At 32.7% G+C, this 20,874-nt stretch overlaps 1 protein-coding gene across 1 annotated transcript in view; it reads left to right on the forward strand.

The window, feature by feature from the left end:
* Positions 1 to 5,670: 5,670 nt before the first annotated feature.
* Positions 5,671 to 20,874, forward strand: part of LOC140449121 (uncharacterized) — a 46,151-nt gene continuing 30,947 nt past the window's right edge. Inside the window, exons 1-4 of the mRNA XM_072542266.1 lie at positions 5,671 to 5,867; positions 11,469 to 11,708; positions 12,656 to 12,798; positions 19,137 to 19,273. Coding sequence (XP_072398367.1) covers positions 5,747 to 5,867; positions 11,469 to 11,708; positions 12,656 to 12,798; positions 19,137 to 19,273 — 641 coding nt within the window. The 5' untranslated portion in view covers positions 5,671 to 5,746. The remainder of the gene's footprint in view (positions 5,868 to 11,468; positions 11,709 to 12,655; positions 12,799 to 19,136; positions 19,274 to 20,874) is intronic.

Consider the following 20,874-nt stretch of genomic DNA (forward strand, 5'->3'; position numbering starts at 1 on the left):
GTCTGTTTTGTACATTAAATTAAGTTTTCGATATAAAATAGCCGTAAAATTAGAATGATGTCGTATCCGACGTCACGGTACTAGATAATTCCCAATCATGGACGTATAGACACAGACGTATAAACATATGTGTTTATACGTCCATGGTCCCAATCATCACCGTTTGGTTCTAGGGTTAAAACTAAACTAAAGTAGGTACACTTTTCGACGTCATTTAGGTTGAGACACTCATCTTAACTCCATTATTGTCATGTAGCAAAATGTTAATACAAATTACGAAATTACTATAAAACCGTGCCACTTACTCTTGGTATTGCCAATAATTTATTTTTAATTCTTAATATTATGTCTAGAAGTTATTATCTTACATGTCAAGTATAATATTATAATAATTAGTAATAACTACTTGGGGACTTTCGAAGTGATTCAGTTTATTGTTTACTATATACTTGGATTTTACTGTTTACGCAAACACATAGAATATATTACAGATTTACTATTTAAACATAAACGTTCACTAAGTTTAATTTTAAGGGAAAATATATATTTTTGTTCAGTTATTGTACACGACTCCTTCAACTTCCATAAAAAAAATTAAAAAAAAGCAAACTTTTTAAGGAAAACAAAGATTTCAAAAACAACAAAAATGACAGCATTGTACTGGACCAACAGAAACTATCTGAAATGGGGCAAAAGTATCTACCTACTAGATCTTTAAAGAACATAGAATCAAACTATTATAACAACATACACAACACTGGTCAACTACAGACAGATTGGTTAAAATTAACTGTCGTGGCAATATCAAAGAAACTAGTTAGTCGCTGCGAAGAACACCGTTTAATTAAATTAATGAGCAACGTATTAAAGACGTTCTTAAAAATAATATATCAATGGCCTATACACAGAAGAAATGGAGATAACGAAAGGTGTAAGAGAAGGTTGTATTCTCTTCCCATTACTGATAAACATTTATGCAGAAAAGATCTTTCAGCTTGCACAACAGAACGAAAAAGGCATTAAAATTAATGGTCTTCCTATTAATAACATCAGTGGAGTATGGATTTAGCAGCAACACAACAAAAACTAAATATATGGTAATCAGCAGGCAACGTCATATATGTAATCTCAGTTGAATATAAGTAATAGGGCTATTTAACGGGTTAAATGATTTAAATACATTGAAACTATTTTAAACAACAAGTGAGACTGTAACCTGGAAGTGAAGATATGAATAGCAATGGCTAGAAATGCCCTCGTTAAATTTGAAAAATACTTCATTCGCTGCGAAGTTCGTTTAACTCTCAGAATCCAGGTTATATTTCCATTATATTTTCCTTAAAAAAATCAGCTCCCTTCCCAACTCTAAAAATTCGTTTAGACCAATCTCCCTAACATGTACCTACCCTTTGCAAATTATTGGAAAAAATGATCAACAAGCGATTAATCTGGTATTTGGAAAAAAACAGTATCCTTAACCCCGCTTAATCAGTTTTTAGACCTAATCGAAGCACCACTGATAATTTAGTGATTCTGCAAACAGATATAGTAAATGCTATGGCCTCCAAGCAAGACGTAATCGCAATAATTTTTGATATAAAAAGTGCTTTCGATACAACATGTAAATCAGTTATCCTTAAAAACTGGTAGAAAATAATATTACGGGCAATATATTATGCTTTATAAACAACTTTTTAAATAATAGAAATTTCAGAATCACAATTAACGGAGTATTATTTAACAACTATGTCACTGAAAATGGTGTACCTCAAGGTTATACTTTGATTTCTACCCCCTTTCTACTTGCCATCAATGAGATATGCTCTCATATAAAATCTCCCGTTAAATTTGCCCCATACGCAAACGACCTTATTGTATACTGCCAAGGAAAATCCACAGCTGCAATCTCCTCTTTATTATTATACAAAATTCTGTCTAGTACCTTATTACATGGTCCGAGAGAACTGGCTTCAGGTTCGCTTTCAATAAATTCAAAATAATTAAATTCGCCAGGGGATACAACAGCGCAAAAATACACAAATAACACGCAACGGAGTAAATTTAGAGGTAATTGATCATTTACACAAGTCACAAGTTTTTAGGACTAATTGTCGATAACAAATTCGACTATGGTTGTATAGTTTACTTGTCCGCATCCAATAATTAATTATAATCGTTAGATCATGAATGTGTTGCTTGTGTGAGTCCATTTTAAAAGAGGTAAAAGAAATAAATTAGACTTACAATCAATTTAATTTTACTACCCAAGACGACCGGTTTCGCTTTCTAAAATTTGCAAAGCATCATCGGGTCAGTGGTACAAAGTAAATTAAATGATTCCGGTACAAGAGTTTTTATATAGTGATTGGTGATACATAGTTCAAACTATCCCGTATTGCTGATAATGGGTGATCTTCGGTCAATGTTGTAACTGTCTGACAACTTAGGAGGATGTTTCTTGAGGGGATTGATGTTAACAGATGATATAGGAGTAAGGTATATGTTATTGTTTGTTGAAAGAAAAGTAATGTTTTATATTATTTAAATTATTAAAGTTATTTATATTTATTAAAGAGATATATTTTGAAATGTGTGTTAAATTATTGAAAATTTTTATACAGAAAGAGGACAGTTATATGACAATGAATGAAAGTACTTGTACTATTTTGTGGGTGTGCAATTTCTTTGACTTGTAATTATCAACTTTTGAATAAAAGCATATAATTTCTGCTAGGCAGAGAATTGTGATGTCAAATGTTAAAATAATAAAACTAAAACACAATTAAGGACAAACAGAACACAATTAACAGGACAAAACAGACATAAAACTTTAAAAAATGGGGCTTATAGGCACTACATTACTTGGTAGGAGAGAAATTTGGTTTTTTTGTTGTCTACTAGTATTTTTTTGTAAAAATACTAGTAGAAATACTCCGTACTGTTGTACGGAGTTAAGTCGTGGACTCTCACGGACGCTATCTGCAAGGAAACTGAGGCTTTCGAAATGTGGCTTTATCGTTTTATTAAGAATAAAAAAAGGAAAAGAGTTGTTAACCACAACAGAAACAGCCAAAATCGAATACCTCGGTCACATCATGAGGAACAGCGAAAGATATGGGTTACTGCAATTATTTCTACAAGAAAAAGTATAAGGAAAACGTGGACCAGGAAGGCGAAGAATTTCCTGGCTGAAAAATCTACGTACGTGGTTCAACACAACAACCACAAATCTTTTTAGAGGCGCAAAATACAGATTGCCATGATGGTGGCCAACATCCGGAAGGGATAGGCATTACAAGAAGAGAAGAAGAACTCATTTCAACGTACATTTTATGACGTATCATAAAAAAAAAATATGTAAAGTTTAATATTGAATGTAACGCTGTGCTACAAGAGATTAACATTCAAAATCGATTTTCTCAAAAAGTACAGTAAAACCTCGATATAACGGACTACTTGGGGGGAGGAGGTGTCCGTTAAAGCCGAAAGTCCGTTATATAAAAATATGGTTAAAATAAATCAAAATACTTTTTTTGAAAGTATATATGTACACTGTAATTATATATATATATATATATATATATATATATATATATATATATATATATATATATAAAATACAAAATACAAACAAAATTCTATTTAAGTAATTGTCTTCGGACATTCGTCGTGAAGTGACGTTGTTGTGGATATCGACGTGCTTGCTATCGGTAAACCCGTTTTGAACAAGTTTCGTTTGCTCTTTCCATGTTTGCTGTTTTTCTATGATCAACTCCCTAAATACTGTTTAATTTAATAATCAATAAATGTTGTTAGATCATCGAGATGCGATCTTACCTCCGATAACTTCATTTTTAACAGTCTTGTTTTGTCGTCTTGTTTGCTATCTTTACTTCCGTCCTCATTTTTAAGGTTCATAACTTCATCTGCTATTTCACTCTCAGTCATGATATTATACACTTTCATCTACTTCGAGCGATTGTAAAACATCTTCCTCGGCACCATGTTCTCTGGCATTATTACGTATTGTCCTACAGAAATTAGTAACTTTCAACCCTTCTAAACCTATGTCTGCATCTTGGCCATCAAACAAATTCTTCCAACCATTTTTTAATGTTTGCTCTTTCATCTCCTCCCACGCTGCAACAAAATTAAAAATTGTTGATTTTAAATTGTAAGACCTTAAGTTTTGCAAGGTACGTTGCGCTCTTGTATCTTCTGCATTATCTCCATCGTACAATACAACCATTACTTGGTCTAAAAACTTTCTGCGATATATTCGTTTGGCTGCCAAAATTATTCCCTAATCCATGGGTTAAATAAGCAATGTTGTATTTTTTGGCAAAAACATACACCTGAAGTTTCCATCTTCTGGACGTAGAATATTTTCAGAGGCGTGAGCAGGAGCGTTGTCTAAAAGCAATAAACATTTCACCTCATCTGACGGTATTCCCAATTTCTCCTCTTGAAATTTTCTCACTGCAATTTCGTTGAAAAACCAATTTTTGAAAATATCTGAGGTGAACCATGCCTTCTTAGAGCTATAATATGAAAGGGGCATATGATGCATTATGTCTTTTAAAACTCTAGGTTTACGAGATTTGCCAACCAGGTATCAATCTATGCGATCCATCAGCGTTAGCACAAAGCAGTGCCAAGATCCTGTCCTTGCTGATTTTTCTTCCATTATCCGATTTTTAATATTTGGAGGCTTTTTGCCTATTTTTGCCTAAAAGGCTCTGTTTCTTCTTTAGGTGCAGTTGAAGCTTCGCCGTAAATTCTTTTATTCATGATTCCGTACCTTTTACGAAAGCGCCAGAGCCATCCATCACTTGCTCTGGTATGTCCATATGATTTTAAAATTTCAATTCGACTGCTCGGACCAGGATCCCACTAGAACGTTGTTGGCCATACCATTTTAAGATTGCTTTTTCCAGTGAAGTTTCACGAGCCAATTTCATTCGTTTTCCAAGATTGCTATGCTGTCCTACATCACACATGAATACAAATTTATTTATTTTGTTTTTGTTTTTTTTATGTCCGAAAGTTTGCTTTAATATGCCATATTGATTACATATATGAGACGCATGTGTGATATTAACAGTATGTTTTTATTTTTTTACATTTGACCGGATTTTTTGTCCGTTATATCCGAAGTCCGTTAAATAGAGGTCCGTTATATCGAGGTTTTACTGTACATGCACGGACATACAAGTGTGCTTTAAGCCATCGAGTTCATGACCCAGATCTGTTAAATTGGATCCACATAAATTAAGTTATCAAAAAACTGTCTTTTTGAAGCAACAAGAAGTTCGGTAAAAAACGTTACTAAGAAGTATAAAGTGAATCATGGGATAATAAATTTTATATATAAAAAAATTCCTGATTAGGCAAAAACGATTATGTACGAGTATAACGTAATAAATCACATTAAATGTGTTTAACCAAACTCTGGGAATTTCGAGATTGGTTAACCACATTTATTTAACAATTAAGAGGTCAACTATTTAAACGTTAACTGTAAATAAACAAACTTTAATACGGTAAAATAAATTATGAAAAAATTGAAATTCCGAGTGTTGTTAGTTTACCAATAGCAAGTTTTCCCGTATTTGACGCCACTGATGTTGTCTTTTAATTTATTCTACGAATATTAAGATCAAGATCTGGTGCTTATTGACATTGTTTACATATTATATCTTCGCATCTTAAATATTTAGTCGCATATTGAACGTTGTTTGTGAATATGAAGATTTTATTTGTGGTCGTCATTTGTTTTACTTTTACTTTCGTCAAAGCTCAGTATGAGGTGCCTGATGCGGTAGTGGAAGTGTACGAGCCTAAAGGCTTCACAGTTTCAATACCAGGTAAATGAATTAGTTTTATACGTGATTAATTTTATTGATATATACATTTCGATAAAGATAAGTTTCCTGAAAGATCCTCGAATATATTCTTTCACTTCAGCATTTAATAACTTGTCAAATTAACAAATTAAATGCTGATCAAGGAGAAGGATAGGTCAGGTACTTCGCCACAGTATAGGGCTCAATGTCAACTAGGTGTTGAAAAACCTTTCTTTTAAAAGCTCTATAGTGTGTTTCCTGTTGAATGTCAGATGGTAGACTATTATAAAATTTAACACACGCATACAAAGCACTTCTGTCTGTTATATACAATCTGTGAAGTGGCAAATTCAAATTAAGGCTTCTTGTATTATATTCATGATTGGGAAGCAGGTGACAAAACAAAGAAAAGTTTTTAAAAAGGAACATAATACATTTAAATATATAGATGGCTGAGAAAGTGAGTATATTGAGTGATTTGAATCGGCTTCTACAGAATTCTCCCGCCTTCAATCCTAAGATCACATAGACTGCCTTTTTTTGGACTATAAAGACAGTTGAACTATCTACTGCAGCACCCCAGAAGATTACTCTATATCGCATAACAGAATAAAAGTTTGCATAATATACTGATAGTAAAATCCCCTGGTCTAGATAGATCTTTAACACTCTTAATGAGTAGCAGGCTCTATTCAGTTTTTTTTTTGTTGTATTTTGTATTTGTTTTCCCCAATTCAGATTCTGGTCAATATGAATACCAATAAATTTAACTTATCTAGCAGGTTCCGTGTTTTGTGATAGAAAACTAATTGTATTTGTAAACTGTTTTCGTGACTGGCTGGTTCTAAAGTAGACAAAAACTGTCTTCTCGGTATTAGGCAACAACCGATTTCTACTGAACCACTGCTCAGCCTTGCTTAGAATTTGCTCTGCCACTGTGAGGAGGAGTGTTTCTAAAGTTTTTTCCCAGAAAAGCACATTTGAGTCATCAGCGAAATTTACAAGGTTTGAGGAACTACTAACCACCGCATTTGGAAGGTCGTTTATGTAGACCAAAAAGGGAAAAGGCCCCAGGACACTCCTCTGTGATATGCCTAATTTTAAATTGATAGGATAAGAGTAAACCTTATATTCCTTTTTCTCCAGGCATACCTTTTCGACCTATCTGTGAGAAATGATTTTATCTATTTTATTGCCGGTCCCTGTATTCCATAAAGATGTAATTTTTGTAATAAAAGAACATGATCTAGGCTATCGATGGCCTCAGATAGGTCCAAAAAAGCACCTAGTGTTTTCATCTTTGCCTCCAGTTTTTCTAAAATTTTTGATATAAAATCATAGGTAGCTGTCTCAACAGATCTCCCTGCGAGAAAACCATGCTGTGAACTACTAAATAAGTTGTTTGTAGTAAAAAAATTTTGTAGTCTGAAATATATTGCTTTTTCGAATATTTTTGAGAATGATGGAAGAAGGCTTATTGATCTATAGTTCTCCATCTTAGTAACATCACCTTTTCACCTTTTTTATGTAGTGGCTTCACAATTGCCAGTTTTAAACTTTGAGGAAATTTACCTTGCCTGAAAGAAGCATTAACTATAAAAGACAGAGGAAGAGAAATCTCTGATGAAACATATTCAATTAAGTTTTTTTGATATTTCATCATAACCAGAGCTATGCTTGTTTTTTAAGCTATTTATTATGTGATTTATTTCTTTCTCTGAAACGGGAGTTAAAAACATGCAATGATTAGTTTGTTTGATATTAATTTGAAAATGTTTTACGTGCTTTATTTGTTTTACAGCTTCACAAGCTGAAGCTGTTTTACAGCTTCATACAATATGAAGAGATCAGTTTAAAATTCCGCATATTGTAGTCCCGCAGTTGTTCTTCTGTTTTCCAGTGCTCAGTTAAACAAAGAGCAAAGCATTCATCATGATATTCTAGGATAAAATTAATGGCATCAATACTTGTTTTATGTAATTGATTGCGTATTTAAGTGGATTACTGATAATTTCTTTTGGTGTGTGCCGTAGACTGTCTTTTGATACTGGGGTGTCTCTGTACATTCTAAAAATGGTTAAAAATTACACCATTCGGCCATAATTCTTGTTGCATTAAATGGGGTATTTTAATATTTGATATAATATAATATATATGAACGATTTCCGAAGTGGAAATTGAAACGTCAATAAACGTATTTTAACCTTTAATTGTAGCTTATTCCCATTTAAATAGTAATTGAGGTATTTTTAGGTCTGGAACGGTAATTTTAAATGAACTTTTGTACTGATCTGTCCTGGTTTTCATTTTTTCGCAGATAAAATTTATTTATTTTTTTCCCATTTATCATTTTCATCTTCAATCAGCGGACGGTTGATATCTTTAACAGGTATCACGGGTGCCATTGAACTGCTTGATATTCTTGGTTTAGGTGGTAGCTCAGACAAATCAATAGAACAAAGTGGCTGTTCTGTGACTGCTTCAACTGACCTTGTAGTCTCTTTCAAATCATTTTGTTGTCTTAAAATTAATGGATTGTTATTGTTATCCTTAGTTTTTGCAGCATTTTTTACCTCCATGGAATTTTTTGTTAACTTTTTCTCTATGCTTTCTATTTTTGCCCATAGCAGCTTATTATTTTCCTCTAGGATTTGATTTTTATTTCTTAACTCACAAATTAGTTCATTTAGCAGCTGAATGATCGTATTTTCCATGCCATCCCCACTATTTAAGGTTATGTCAGAATCACAACAAATCACACGCGTTTCATCTAAAATTTGAAGTTTTCCGGCTCAATCCCGTGCCGTGCATGATTTATGGAAGGCTTTTCCACACTTTACACATATTATTGTGCTTATTTTCTTAGTTTTGCAACAAGTAAACTTGGTTTTTTCGCTCTCACTGTCGCGATCATCCTTATCGGACGCCATCTTCATAGTATTAACTGTTCTTTCAACATTTTTCGTAATTTTCTTCATTCATATTGTCATGACTATTTCACTAGAATATTTTTAACTGGTAAAATGTCACAGCAACGCCACGTTTCCTACTGACAAAACTCCTTTCTACCCGCGATTTCTCAGCGACAAAATTATGACAAATCTGTCACGAAGGTGTCTGGTAATTCTATTGTTGTCAGTTTGACAAACGTCATTGAGGCGTAATCAATTTTGCGCAGATTTAATAAATACAGACGAAAAATCAAGATTTGGATGCCAGTCAGATGAAGAAATCAAAAAATTGGTTTCGGAAAATGTCCCAGAACACGCAGAGGTCCAGAAGCTCTATTTGGACCAAATTTTCGAAGTTCCTACGGTTAAGAAATTTTACGCTTGGAAGATGTACTACCATAACAGAACTAGCAAAAAATCTCGGGAATTATTCTTTTAATATGAAAAAAGGCAATGGCGAAGATTATAAAGACTCAACTGTAAAGTCAATGTGGAATACTACAGCAAAAATGGTACAAGAACAATATTTTACGGAGTACGGCATAAAAATCGACCCATTCAGAAGATATATCTTTCAAATGTGCAAGATTGGCCAAAGATATCAAGCGGAGGCAGCTTCAAAGTGTTCAAGTAAAAAGAAGACTCAGTTCAAAAGCAATATCCACCGAATAACTATTGAAAATCATACAAAGCTACGACGAGGAAACCCGCGAAGGAGCACAAAAAGTTTTTTCACTTTTGTTCATTTGAACTTGCTTGGAGAGGCAATGAGGCCGTAAACTGCAAGATTTACTTTTTCCAGAAGGAATTTGATGTTATGGGAGAATTTACAGGCCGAATTGAATACAACAGCATTTTTGCCAAAACAAATTACTTAAGGCGATTCGAAAAGTTTGGCAAGCAGCAAATGGCTGGTAGGAAATTCATCAAACGAAAAGGTATGCCCAGATTATTTTTAAAATAAATGAAAAAACAGGGCCAAAAATTTTATTACACAGACTCTTTCTTACCGTTCACACCAACTGGAAGGATGGATCTTGGTTCAAAAACTGTCCACTTGGAATCAACACCGTATCTAAGTGGATAAAAATATTGTCGACAAAATTTTCTCTCATCTCCGTTCGCCGTATCTTTGCACATCATAGTTGTACGAATTAAATCAAAGCGTTTAAATCAAACGTAAGTCTTTTCTAGATTCATGAAATAATTAGGAAATGTTTAATATCCCGTTAAACGTATTTATAGTGATTGTTTTTGTTTATTTATTGTACTGGATGTTAAAAACTCATAGAATTGTTTTGAACTTAATTTTGAGTTTTCTACATATTCAACGTTATTATGATTATTGGAAGAAATGCTCTATTTGAAATACTGTAGTCGAGAAAGATGGACCCAAGATTAAACAGCTTAAATTCTCATATTTATTTATTTATTTATTTATACACCAAAGCATCCAACAGCCGAAGCCAGTTACTGGATGAAAAAAAAGTTTTCATTCAAAATACAATATTAAACATTTACATCGTATACATATGACATTCAATTTTTAAGCTTAAGGATAAGAAAATGCCCTAAAAGATCAAAAAACTCTTGTGCATGCTTTTTGAACTAAGTTACTAACACAAAAAAATTAATTAAACTTTACAAAACAAAACAATAAAAACAACGGAAAAAGAAAATTTTCGAAAATACATTAATTTGTTGAAAACTTAAAGGGTGTTACAAATTAGTGCTCAATCTGTTAGGTTAAAATAATACGACTTTCCTTATGTCGCATACCTAGAGACTTAGTATTTATTTTTTATACTAGCTGGTTTTTATCAATTTTTTTTACTTGTGTATCGAACTTCTCTGTAGTTTCCAAAATAAAGTGTGGAAAGTTATGTCTAAAAGGTTTCATTGTTTTAGCCTAAAGATTGGATCAATTACTGTTACTAAAATTATTAAAATAAATTGAAAAAAAAACAAAATATCAAAATTATATATTTGCTTCACTTTCAGAATCCGAGCTATCTCCAGGATTTATTATGATGGGTTGAATATCAATATCAACTATATTTTGCTCTCGGACAAACCACTTTTGGATAATTTCATGAGTATGTCTTACACATTTTCCCCAAAGGTCTCCATTACATTGGTTAAGCGCCTCTTTCCACATATTTATAACAGCACTATCAGAATAGCGGTCCTTACAAATATGCTTATTGTAATATGACTTGCAATTTGCCCAAATTAATTCAATAGCGTTGAATTCGCAATGATAAGGAGGTAGTCTCAACACTTCATGACCATGCTCTCTTAGTAACTCATCAATAACCTACACATTTTCTTTTTTATTCATTTTTGCAACTTGTAATAATAATTCAGGTGTTGTAAATTTTGGGTCAAATTGGATGTTATTTGTTGTCAGCCAGGTAACAATTTCATCTTTCTTTGAAGCAGTGGTAGGTTGCTTTTCTAAAAGAACACTTTTAGTAAAAAAAATAAAAACTAGTAATAATAGTGAAACTTTATTTTAGAAGTGTTAATTTTGATGTGAAAAATTCTGCATATCTTATAAAATGAACCACTTAAGTAGTTTATATAAAAATACCACGATAAAACATTTTGTTAGGTTATCCTATTGTTTCATTATACAAATAAAAATTATACGTGATCTTTAATATTTCAGATGAGGAAGGCATAAAGCTATTTGCGTTCCATGGAAAGATAAATGAAGACTTTGATGGTTTAGAAGCTGGGACATTCGCAAAGGACATCTTAAAACCAAGGAATGGTTCTTGGGTATTTAGGGACAAAGAGACTAGACTAAAAAAGGGCGATATTATATACTATTGGTTGTATGTTGATTATAATGATGGAAGAAATACTTTAGGTTATCGTTTAACAGATCAACAATACGAAGTTAGAGGTAAGAGGCCGTTACAGACATAAAAGTTGCATGATGTAATTATTATTTATAATTTTTGGATGTTTATTATAAGAACTCAAGTTCCGTTAATAAATGTTCGTTTACACCAAATTTATGTAAAACATTTCTTAAAATTATTGTGTCATTTTTGAAGATTGTTTTTTCATTGCGTAAAAGTTTTAGCGTATTTTTTAAAAAATTAACGCCAGTAACTGGCATTGTCAGACCCAAGTCCGGATAAAGGATGACAGTTGGACGACAAGCTAGTAAATTATCCCCGGAAAAAATCATAACTACGATAATTTAAAGAACGAACAATGTCAGAGAATGGAGAAGAGGTCACAAGAAAGATCTGAATGTGAAGAAATTGCCAACCTTGCAAATATCCATAAAGGTTGTAAAGTTAAAAGAAGAAGAAAAAGATAGATATAGCTAACAAAAGAGTTCGAGACTGGTTGTTGTACTTCTGTAATCCTGTACATACAGTTTTTGTCATTCCTGTAAAATATAATGCAATAATTAACGGTGATGAAGTAATGAATTGAAAATATAACTAGATTTTTAAAAGTGCGCACTTTAATCGAACGGAAAAATGATCATTATAAACCAGTCTTCTTCTTCGGCCTTAAGTAATCCAAATTTGAACATAGGCCTCCCCCAAATCAATCCAGTGTTTTCTATTTTGCGCCATTTTCTTCTAGTTGTGTCCTCCGATCTTCTTAATGTCATCAGCCCATCTCATTTGTGTTCTTTCTCTGCTTCTCTTTTCTATCCATGGTCTCGTTGTTGTATTTCGTGGTTCCATCTTTTATTCTTCAGTCGGGCATTGTGTCCTACGAAGCTCCAACTGGTCAGAAGGAAGTAAATAAGTTTTTACAGCAAGTTTTTATTGCTACACATTTACTGATTAAAGTGGTAAGGTTTATAATTCTAACGTTTTCTTTCAGAATTTTCCCATAATCCCGATGTACCTGTAATTAGAGGAAAGCCAACGACAAAGCCCGTAAATAATAATAGAGTCATATTATTTGATGACTTTTCAAGTAAAACCGATTTTTGGACAGTGGAACGGCGATATGCAGATGCACCGGTATGTTATTTCTATAAAGAATATTCACTAATGCTAGGGGAAGTTCAGTTTTTATTGTCAATGGACACATAGAGAATTGGAGCATTTATATTGCTGTAATTCTGTTATCTATTTATACTAAAAAAACATTTTTCTTCTCTTATGACACTTCCTCAATATTAAATACATGTATTTAATATACATTATTAAATACATGTATTTAGTAATGTATTTTTATGTTTTCTTTGTGTCTTTCTTAGATATAAAGCTCCGGGAGAAGATAATATCGTTATAGTAGCGCCAAAGGTGGAATGAGACAGACGTTTAGAAGAAATGAAGGAACTGCTTAACTTATGTCTGCACTAAAGTGAAACACTTACAAGATGGCACTGTACACTTACCATTTTATTAAATAAAAAGTGCGATCCAACAGACCTCAAAAATTACTGACCTATAAACCTGTTAACTACCTCTAGCAGTTATTCACAAGAATAATAATAAATAGACGTGAAAGAAAATTAGGATTTTTACCAACCTAGGGAACAGGCAAATTTTAGAAAAAATTTTGGCACTAACGATCACCTCCACTGCATAAAATGGATTATAGAAAAATCCATTAAATACAAACGACCATTGGTCCTGGCTTTTGTAGACTTTTACGAAGCATTTAATAGGATAGAAATTAACAGCGTAATGAGAGCGTCGGAGGAAAGTTGTATAGATTATCGGTTCTCCAAACTGATCGAAAACATATAAAATAATGCAACCAGGACTGTAATATTACACAAAGTTAAAAGACACGTTATCTCATAAACTCATTATGGCAGTTCTGGAACATGATATCAAATAATTGGAGTGAACGGAAAAGGAATCAATGTCGACGGCCAAATGCTCTCCCACCTACGATTTGCTGACGACCTAGTTCTGATAACAGATAGCTTAAAAGAGACTGTAACTATGCTTACTCAGTTAGATGCCGCCTGTAAGAAAGTTGGTTTGAACACAAATTTTGGAAAGACACAATGCATGACAAAACTGGTACCAAGAGAAAATCCAAAAGTCGGCTGCAACGGAATAGAATAGAAATATGCTTTATTGTCACTGAAAATTGAACAATTTTATGGACAAAGCTTACAAAAAGTCAAAAAAATAACAATAGCAATTAAAATTTACTAAAATTACATTACTCGTCAATATCACAAAATACAACATATAAAATATACAACCCATTGCAAAATTTCAATAAATTTCAAATTGCATAATAAAACCTTACAAACTAGTTTACGAATAAATTTAAGTTGCTGCATGTGATACCCAAATATACAGTGTGTCCGTAAAGTATGGAATAAATTCGATATTTCCTAAATGAAAAGCCTTTTTAAAAAATCTAAAATACGTCGATTTTTAAATTTAATGTTTTACATTGTACAATAAAATTTCATTATACAAGGTGATACACATTACAGTGATAACGTCATCGGCTCTTTTTTTAAATGTAACACCCTTTATTTTAAGACATTTTTAGATCGATAAAAATGAGCTGATTTCAAAAAAGTATAATACTTGGGTCTAATGGATATAATTTGAAAGATATGCGCTTAGAAAATAAATTATTTATTATTATTATCAATTGCAAAAAAGTAGCCTACTTCTAGTTTTTGGTAAACTGTAATTATTTTTAGTAACGTTCAATAACAATTAAGTAGTACAATAATTGTATTAATTCGTGAATGTTCTGTATTATTGCTTAGAATTAATTTTAAGTAGAAATGAATTTGAGTGTAGAGCAAAGAATTGAAATACTCATGATGATTGGGTATGGAGACAAATCGCGAACTCAGATGGAAATGTGTAATTTATTTAATGATAAATATCCAGAAATACCCATAACGCAGTCAACAGTACGTAAGATTGAAAAGAAATTTCGAGAAACTGGTACGGTTGAAAATGCACGCAAATCAGTTCGTCCCCCTGTAAATTATGTTACAATATTAGATGTTCTACTTGGTTTTGAAGAAGATGCGCACACTTCTGTTCGTAAGGTTAGTAGTGATCTGTAGTGATCTCGATGTTTGCAAAACAACGGTACACAAAGTACATAAAAGTAAGTAAAGTAAGTAAAATGCACAGTTGTAGAGGAGTTAAACGAAGATGATCCAGATAAAAGAATACAATTTTGCGAAATATTGATGGATATCAGCCACCGAAACCCTCTCTTGGTTCAAAATAGTTTTTTTTCTGATGAGGCTACATTCAAATTAAATGGCGAGGTCAACCATCAGAATTGTAGATACTGGGCAAAAGAAAACTCCAACTGGATGCGGGAACATTACACACAATACACGCAAAAGGTAAACGTATGGGCTGGCATTGTAAGAAATAAAATCATTGGACCCTACTATTTCGAAGGTAATTTAAACGGACCAGCATACCTTCAGTTTTTAAGTGGGTATCTCGTACCTACTTTAGTTAATTTATTCCCCATTACAATTAATCTTGGAGGTTTTGATAAAAGTTTATGGTTTCAACAGGATGGTGCGCATCCGCATTATGCTTTAGATGTTCGAAGGTACCCAAACGAAATTTTTCCGAACAGGTGGATTGGAAGACGTGGACATATTGAATGACCAGCGAGGTCACCAGACCTCAATCCTTTGGATTATTTTATGTGGGGTCATTTAAAGAATGTTGTTTATAAAACGAAACCTGCAAATATTGAAGACTTAAAAACAAGAATTCGTAAAGAAATAAACAATATTTCTCAAGAAAGCATAAACAAGGTTCTACAAGAACTTGTACAACGTTTGGGTTACTGTCAAATATAACAAGGGCTACAATTTAAGAATTTAAGATTAAGGCATGTATTAATTACTGGATTACTTTCAAGTTATTTATTATAATTTATTTATAATTTATTAATATTATAAATCAATAAAAATTAATTTTCTAAGAGCATATCTTTCAAATTCTATCCGTTAGATCCCCAGTATTATACTTTCTTGGAATCACCTCATTTTTATCGATCTAAAAATGTCCTAAAATACAGGGTGTTACATTTAAAAAAAGAGCCGATGACATCATCACTGTAATGTGTTTCACCTTGTATAATGAAATTTTATTGTAAAATGTAGAACATTAAATTTAAACATCGACGTGTTTTAGATTTTTTTTAAAAGGGCTTTTCATTTAGGAAATATCGAATATATTCCATACTTTACGGACACACTGTATATAAAAATACTTTGTTGCTTGTACCTAAAGGTCTGTAATTTTTTAGTTATTCGTTAAGAAACTCTACCACTGAATAATATGGTCTTTCAGGTATATAGCCTGAAAGCATATAGCCTCTTCAGCCTATAATAAATATAGGCTTTTGTCAATTTATCGAACTTAAGGAAAGAAGTTGTAGATTAAAGTTACAAAGGGAGATGGTTGTATAATTTCTTTTGACGAATATAATATAGATTTCTTTACTAACTCAGTGGACAGAATCGGTAAATACACATTAAAGCTTGAATTTCTGGTGGAGTAGTCATGATTAGGTTTTACTGGAAAAACATGTAGGTGTTTACGAATTAAGCAAACACTTGCTAAAATATACAAAGAGTGAAGAGTTTAAATCCGGTGATTTTGGAAGTAGCTTCTGCAATATGTTATTCTACTGAGGCCAAAAATATACCGTATTGCTCTTTTTTGTAATTTAAAAATAGCATCAGATTGGGCAGCTGTACTAGAACCCCAAAAAGGAAGGTCATATCGAAGATGAGGCTCGAAAAAAGAAAAGTATGTTATTTTCTAAGATGCTAAATTGATTTCCTTCTAAACAGATCTTATGGCATAGCAGGCTGAGGCTACTTTCTTTCTAGTAACAAATTGATATAAAGGGACCATTTATGGTTGCTGTCTATAAAAATACCAAGAAATTTACAGAACCAATAACACTGATCTGGCTGTTATTAAGAAGCGATGGTTAAAGAGCTCCTTTAGAGGATAATGCAACTGTCTTATCCACGTTAAAAGAGATTAAATTAGAGTCGGACCAGGTTTTTATTTTAAGTTGATTAGAAGTTACAATTGCATGAATTGTTGCAATATTACAGTTCCTCCAGGTAATACTGGTATCATCAGCAAAAAGAAAATTTTTTCCATCGATTTTTAAGTTACTGATGTCATTTATAAAGATTAGGGACCCAGTACTGAACCTTGTAGTACTCCACATACAATGCTTTTGTGACTATAGTCAGTATTATTTGCTCTAACTAGTTGTTTCCTATTTCTCAATACAGGGTTTGTGATGTTTTGACTTAATTGTAATTAAAGAAAATGCCTTATTGCAAATACAGACAAGCTTATCTGAAAAATCACTGAAATTATAGTCCACGTCCACAGAGGGAAAGTGCCACGAAGTCAAGCACAAATTTTGGAATTTATGAAAGTTCTGAGCGGAAAAAATCCTACCTAAACGTCGGGTTTTCGAGGATTGTTTGTTAAGAGCGTTAAATTTGGTGTATACTGCTTCATGATTAGAGAGTCATGCATAAATAATTTTGTAGAACGTACATCAACGGGTGAGAAATCTGAGACAATATAATCAAATATGGTGGATGTTGTTTTAGTAATTCTTGTAGTAGAATTAACGTGCATTGTGAAACCATACGATTCGAATATATTGACCAAGGATAATTGGATAGTACAAGCAACAGCGTAATTAATATTCAAGCCACCGCATATAATCTTTCTGCTATTATTGGGCAGGTCGTCTAACAAATAGATTCTTGTTATAAATCAACGAAAACTCAAAAAAAAGATTCATTCAACAGAAAGTCATATTTTGTTCTAGGAGTCAAATCAATATTTGTAGAAAGAATTAGGGTGCCACTGTGAGCTGAACTTGGACGATCATACCTAGCAATTGTGGTATATTTTTCTACAAAAAAAGGCTCCTTAACTTCAAGCTAGTGCTCGGTAACCGCAGTTATCGGGGGAAATCCAAATTCCTCTAGAAACAAAAATAATTCATCTGTTTTATATCTTATCGAACGAATATTAATCAGAACCATGCTAAAGTTGTCATCACTATAATAATTTGAGGTTTCTAATCCCACAGAACGCGTCATATTATTTTAAAATTTCGTTTTGGAGAGCCAACGGAAGAGTAGTTCCGGTGACTTTCCCTTGATTTTTGTAGGTGAATAAGTCTTTCTGAAGTCAGAAAGGACCTAAAAGCAGGAAGATCAGCTTCCACCTCAGTTGGATCAATTCCATAGGCATCGTTAAATTCTAGAAGGATTTTTCATAGATCTTCAGTCTCAGTGAGAAGTCCTTCGGAAGCTTTTCTTTTTTTTAAAAAGAGTTTAAAAACCTGTGTAAATAGCTTTAGTTCCTAAATATAAATACTCACGTCATGAAATCTAAACTGCCAGAAACAACCAAACCGTTGAAGTCCAAAGAAGAACCACTTTAATATGGCCCTCATGTGGTGCTCTATCAGACATCTTCAAGAGCAACATGTCAAATTATTGTAAAAAGAAGACATTTGACCAATGGATGCTTTCATTCATGACATACGGCGTCAAAACACTTTCATTAACTAAGGCCACAGCAACCTAACTCAGAGTCGCCCCAAGGAAGAATGGAATGGTCGTTACTTGGACTGACCCTCAGAGGCAGGGTTAAAAACAAGAAAATAAGAAGGACATGCGTCACAGATGCCATAGCGCACATAGCATGCTTGAAGTTGAACTGCGTAGACCATATAGCCAGAGTGAATGACGGGCGGTGGGCTCAAAAAAATTACAGTGAAGAGATTACGAGACCAAAAACCAGACATAAGAATCAGAAGTAGACCACCTACACGATGGACAGATAACGTCAAAATAATCGCTAGAAACTGGCTGCAGGAAGCTCAAGAACGACAGAATTGGAAGAAATCAGGGGAGAATTATGTTCAATTTTGGATACAGTAGGCTGGATGATGATGATGATGATCTTCGACATTATCGATTGCTGTCTATAGTGCATATTTTCTTCATTTTGTAATTGCTTATCTTTGTAATTTGTCCATTCTGAAAGTCTCCTCTTATCAGTTGACTAACTTATGATTTACTACAAGAACGTTACCTACCCTTTGTGTGCAAAGATTTTTAAGACATTGTGGTTATAAATTGATGAGATATTAACTTTTATCTAGCACCTTACGTAGAATCTAACCAAATGTAGCATGGCTGTTAAAATAAATGGAAATCTCCATAAACACATTTTTATAAATATCGTGTAAGCACTTTCCGATACATAGATAGTGTAAGCTGGTCGTGACACACCCTGTATGCTCCTATAGGTATAATATTTTTAAATTCTAGGATTACGAGTTTGTGTTATATGTCAACAATCCAGAAATTTTCCAAATAAAAGGCAATAACTTACAAATAAGGCCAGTTCCATCCGAAGATATCTTTGGTAATGGATTTTTAACATCCGCATTCGATTTTGGAAACAGGTGAGTAGAATCCTACGCATATTTCACATAGTGTGCTGAAAATTCAATCTTGTAGTTAAAGAAATATAGGAGATAACATATAATGACGGTATTGGAGTACCAGAAACTGAATTCACTACAAATTTTGACCATGATGAACGGCATGTGGAATGCAATTTTAGATTCCCTTGCCGAGTAATTTATCAAGCTGTTTGCTTTGCAAGTTTTAGAAAGCACAGTGGTAAAAATTTGAATTCGGTTTCGCCAGGTAGAAATTGTTTGATTTCTTTTTTTGTTAAATATAGGCTATTTTCTAAGAAATATTTAAGCAATACATATATTTAAAATAACATATTTTTAAATAATATAATAAAAGAAATATAAATATTATAGCCCGAACTTAGTAGTTATTCTCATGAATTTTTTGGTTTTACAAGAAAATTATAACGATGGATAAAAATATGTGTATTGACATTAATTAAATAATATAAAAACACATTACTTTCTGCAAGGTAGCGGTACATATTTTAACGGTTTGATCAATAAATCATAGAGGCGTCACAATAGTAGCTGTAGATGCTTTGTTGCCATAGGTATGATACATAATGTTCCAAAATCGATTCGCTTCGCGCATGACGAACTAAACACAAAATCAAAATAAATAATGATAAAGTTAACTTTATTTAGATTGGATAAGCTAGCTGGCCATCGAATATAAGTGTAGTGAGGTCACACAATATTGCACAATGTTTTAGATGACATCTTTTGTAATTTTCACACATAAAATTATCTTCTTCTTTAAGTGCCATCTCCGCGACGAAGGTTGGGAATTCTAGATGGAATCATTCTCTGCACATGGCCCAACCATCTAAGTCTTTGAATCTTAATTACCGCTAATATGTTACCACCAGATTTTGTGCTCTCAAACTAATAAAAACTCCTGGTGTTTTTTTGTTGTTACCCATTTTTCAGAAGCATACATCACTATTAGCCTTATTACGGTCTTGTATGTCCTTAGTTTTGCTCTTCGAGATATATTTTTGCTTCTTAACAACCAGAGCATATACAGCGCGGTTGCCAGACATAATTCTTTTCTGTATTTCTTCCTCACAGTTAGGTTCTCTTGTGAAGACATTTCCTAAGTCCTCAAATCTTTTAACTTCTTCAAATTTATATTGTGTTACCTTTGCTGTTATCATTCTTATGTACTGCCCCTGAACGAATTTCTTATTTATACATTCCATAAACTTCGTTTTTGCTTCATTTGTATACATTCCTTTTGTTTTTACCCTCTCTTTCAGTTTCATGATTGTTTCCATCAGCTCTATTTTCTTTCTAGGCAAGATTACCAAGTCGTTTCCAAATGCTAGGCAGTGATGTTTTTTTGGTAGATCAGACCTGTTCTATGAATGTTTGCTTCCTGTATAACCTTTTCTAATATTATTCTAAACATTTAAAATGATAATGGACCTCAAAGATTTTTGTTATACTATTGTTTATCTTGACTTTATTCGGTGTCCTTTGAAGAGTTAATGGTGTTGTAATATGTTAATAGGAATAAAGTGAAAAATTTAAAAAGTGTAAGATAGATTTATTCATGTAAATTTTTACATTATTACATT

This window comes from Diabrotica undecimpunctata, chromosome 8 (genome assembly GCF_040954645.1).
Source record: "Diabrotica undecimpunctata isolate CICGRU chromosome 8, icDiaUnde3, whole genome shotgun sequence".
In the NCBI taxonomy this organism is placed as follows: domain Eukaryota; kingdom Metazoa; phylum Arthropoda; class Insecta; order Coleoptera; family Chrysomelidae; genus Diabrotica; species Diabrotica undecimpunctata.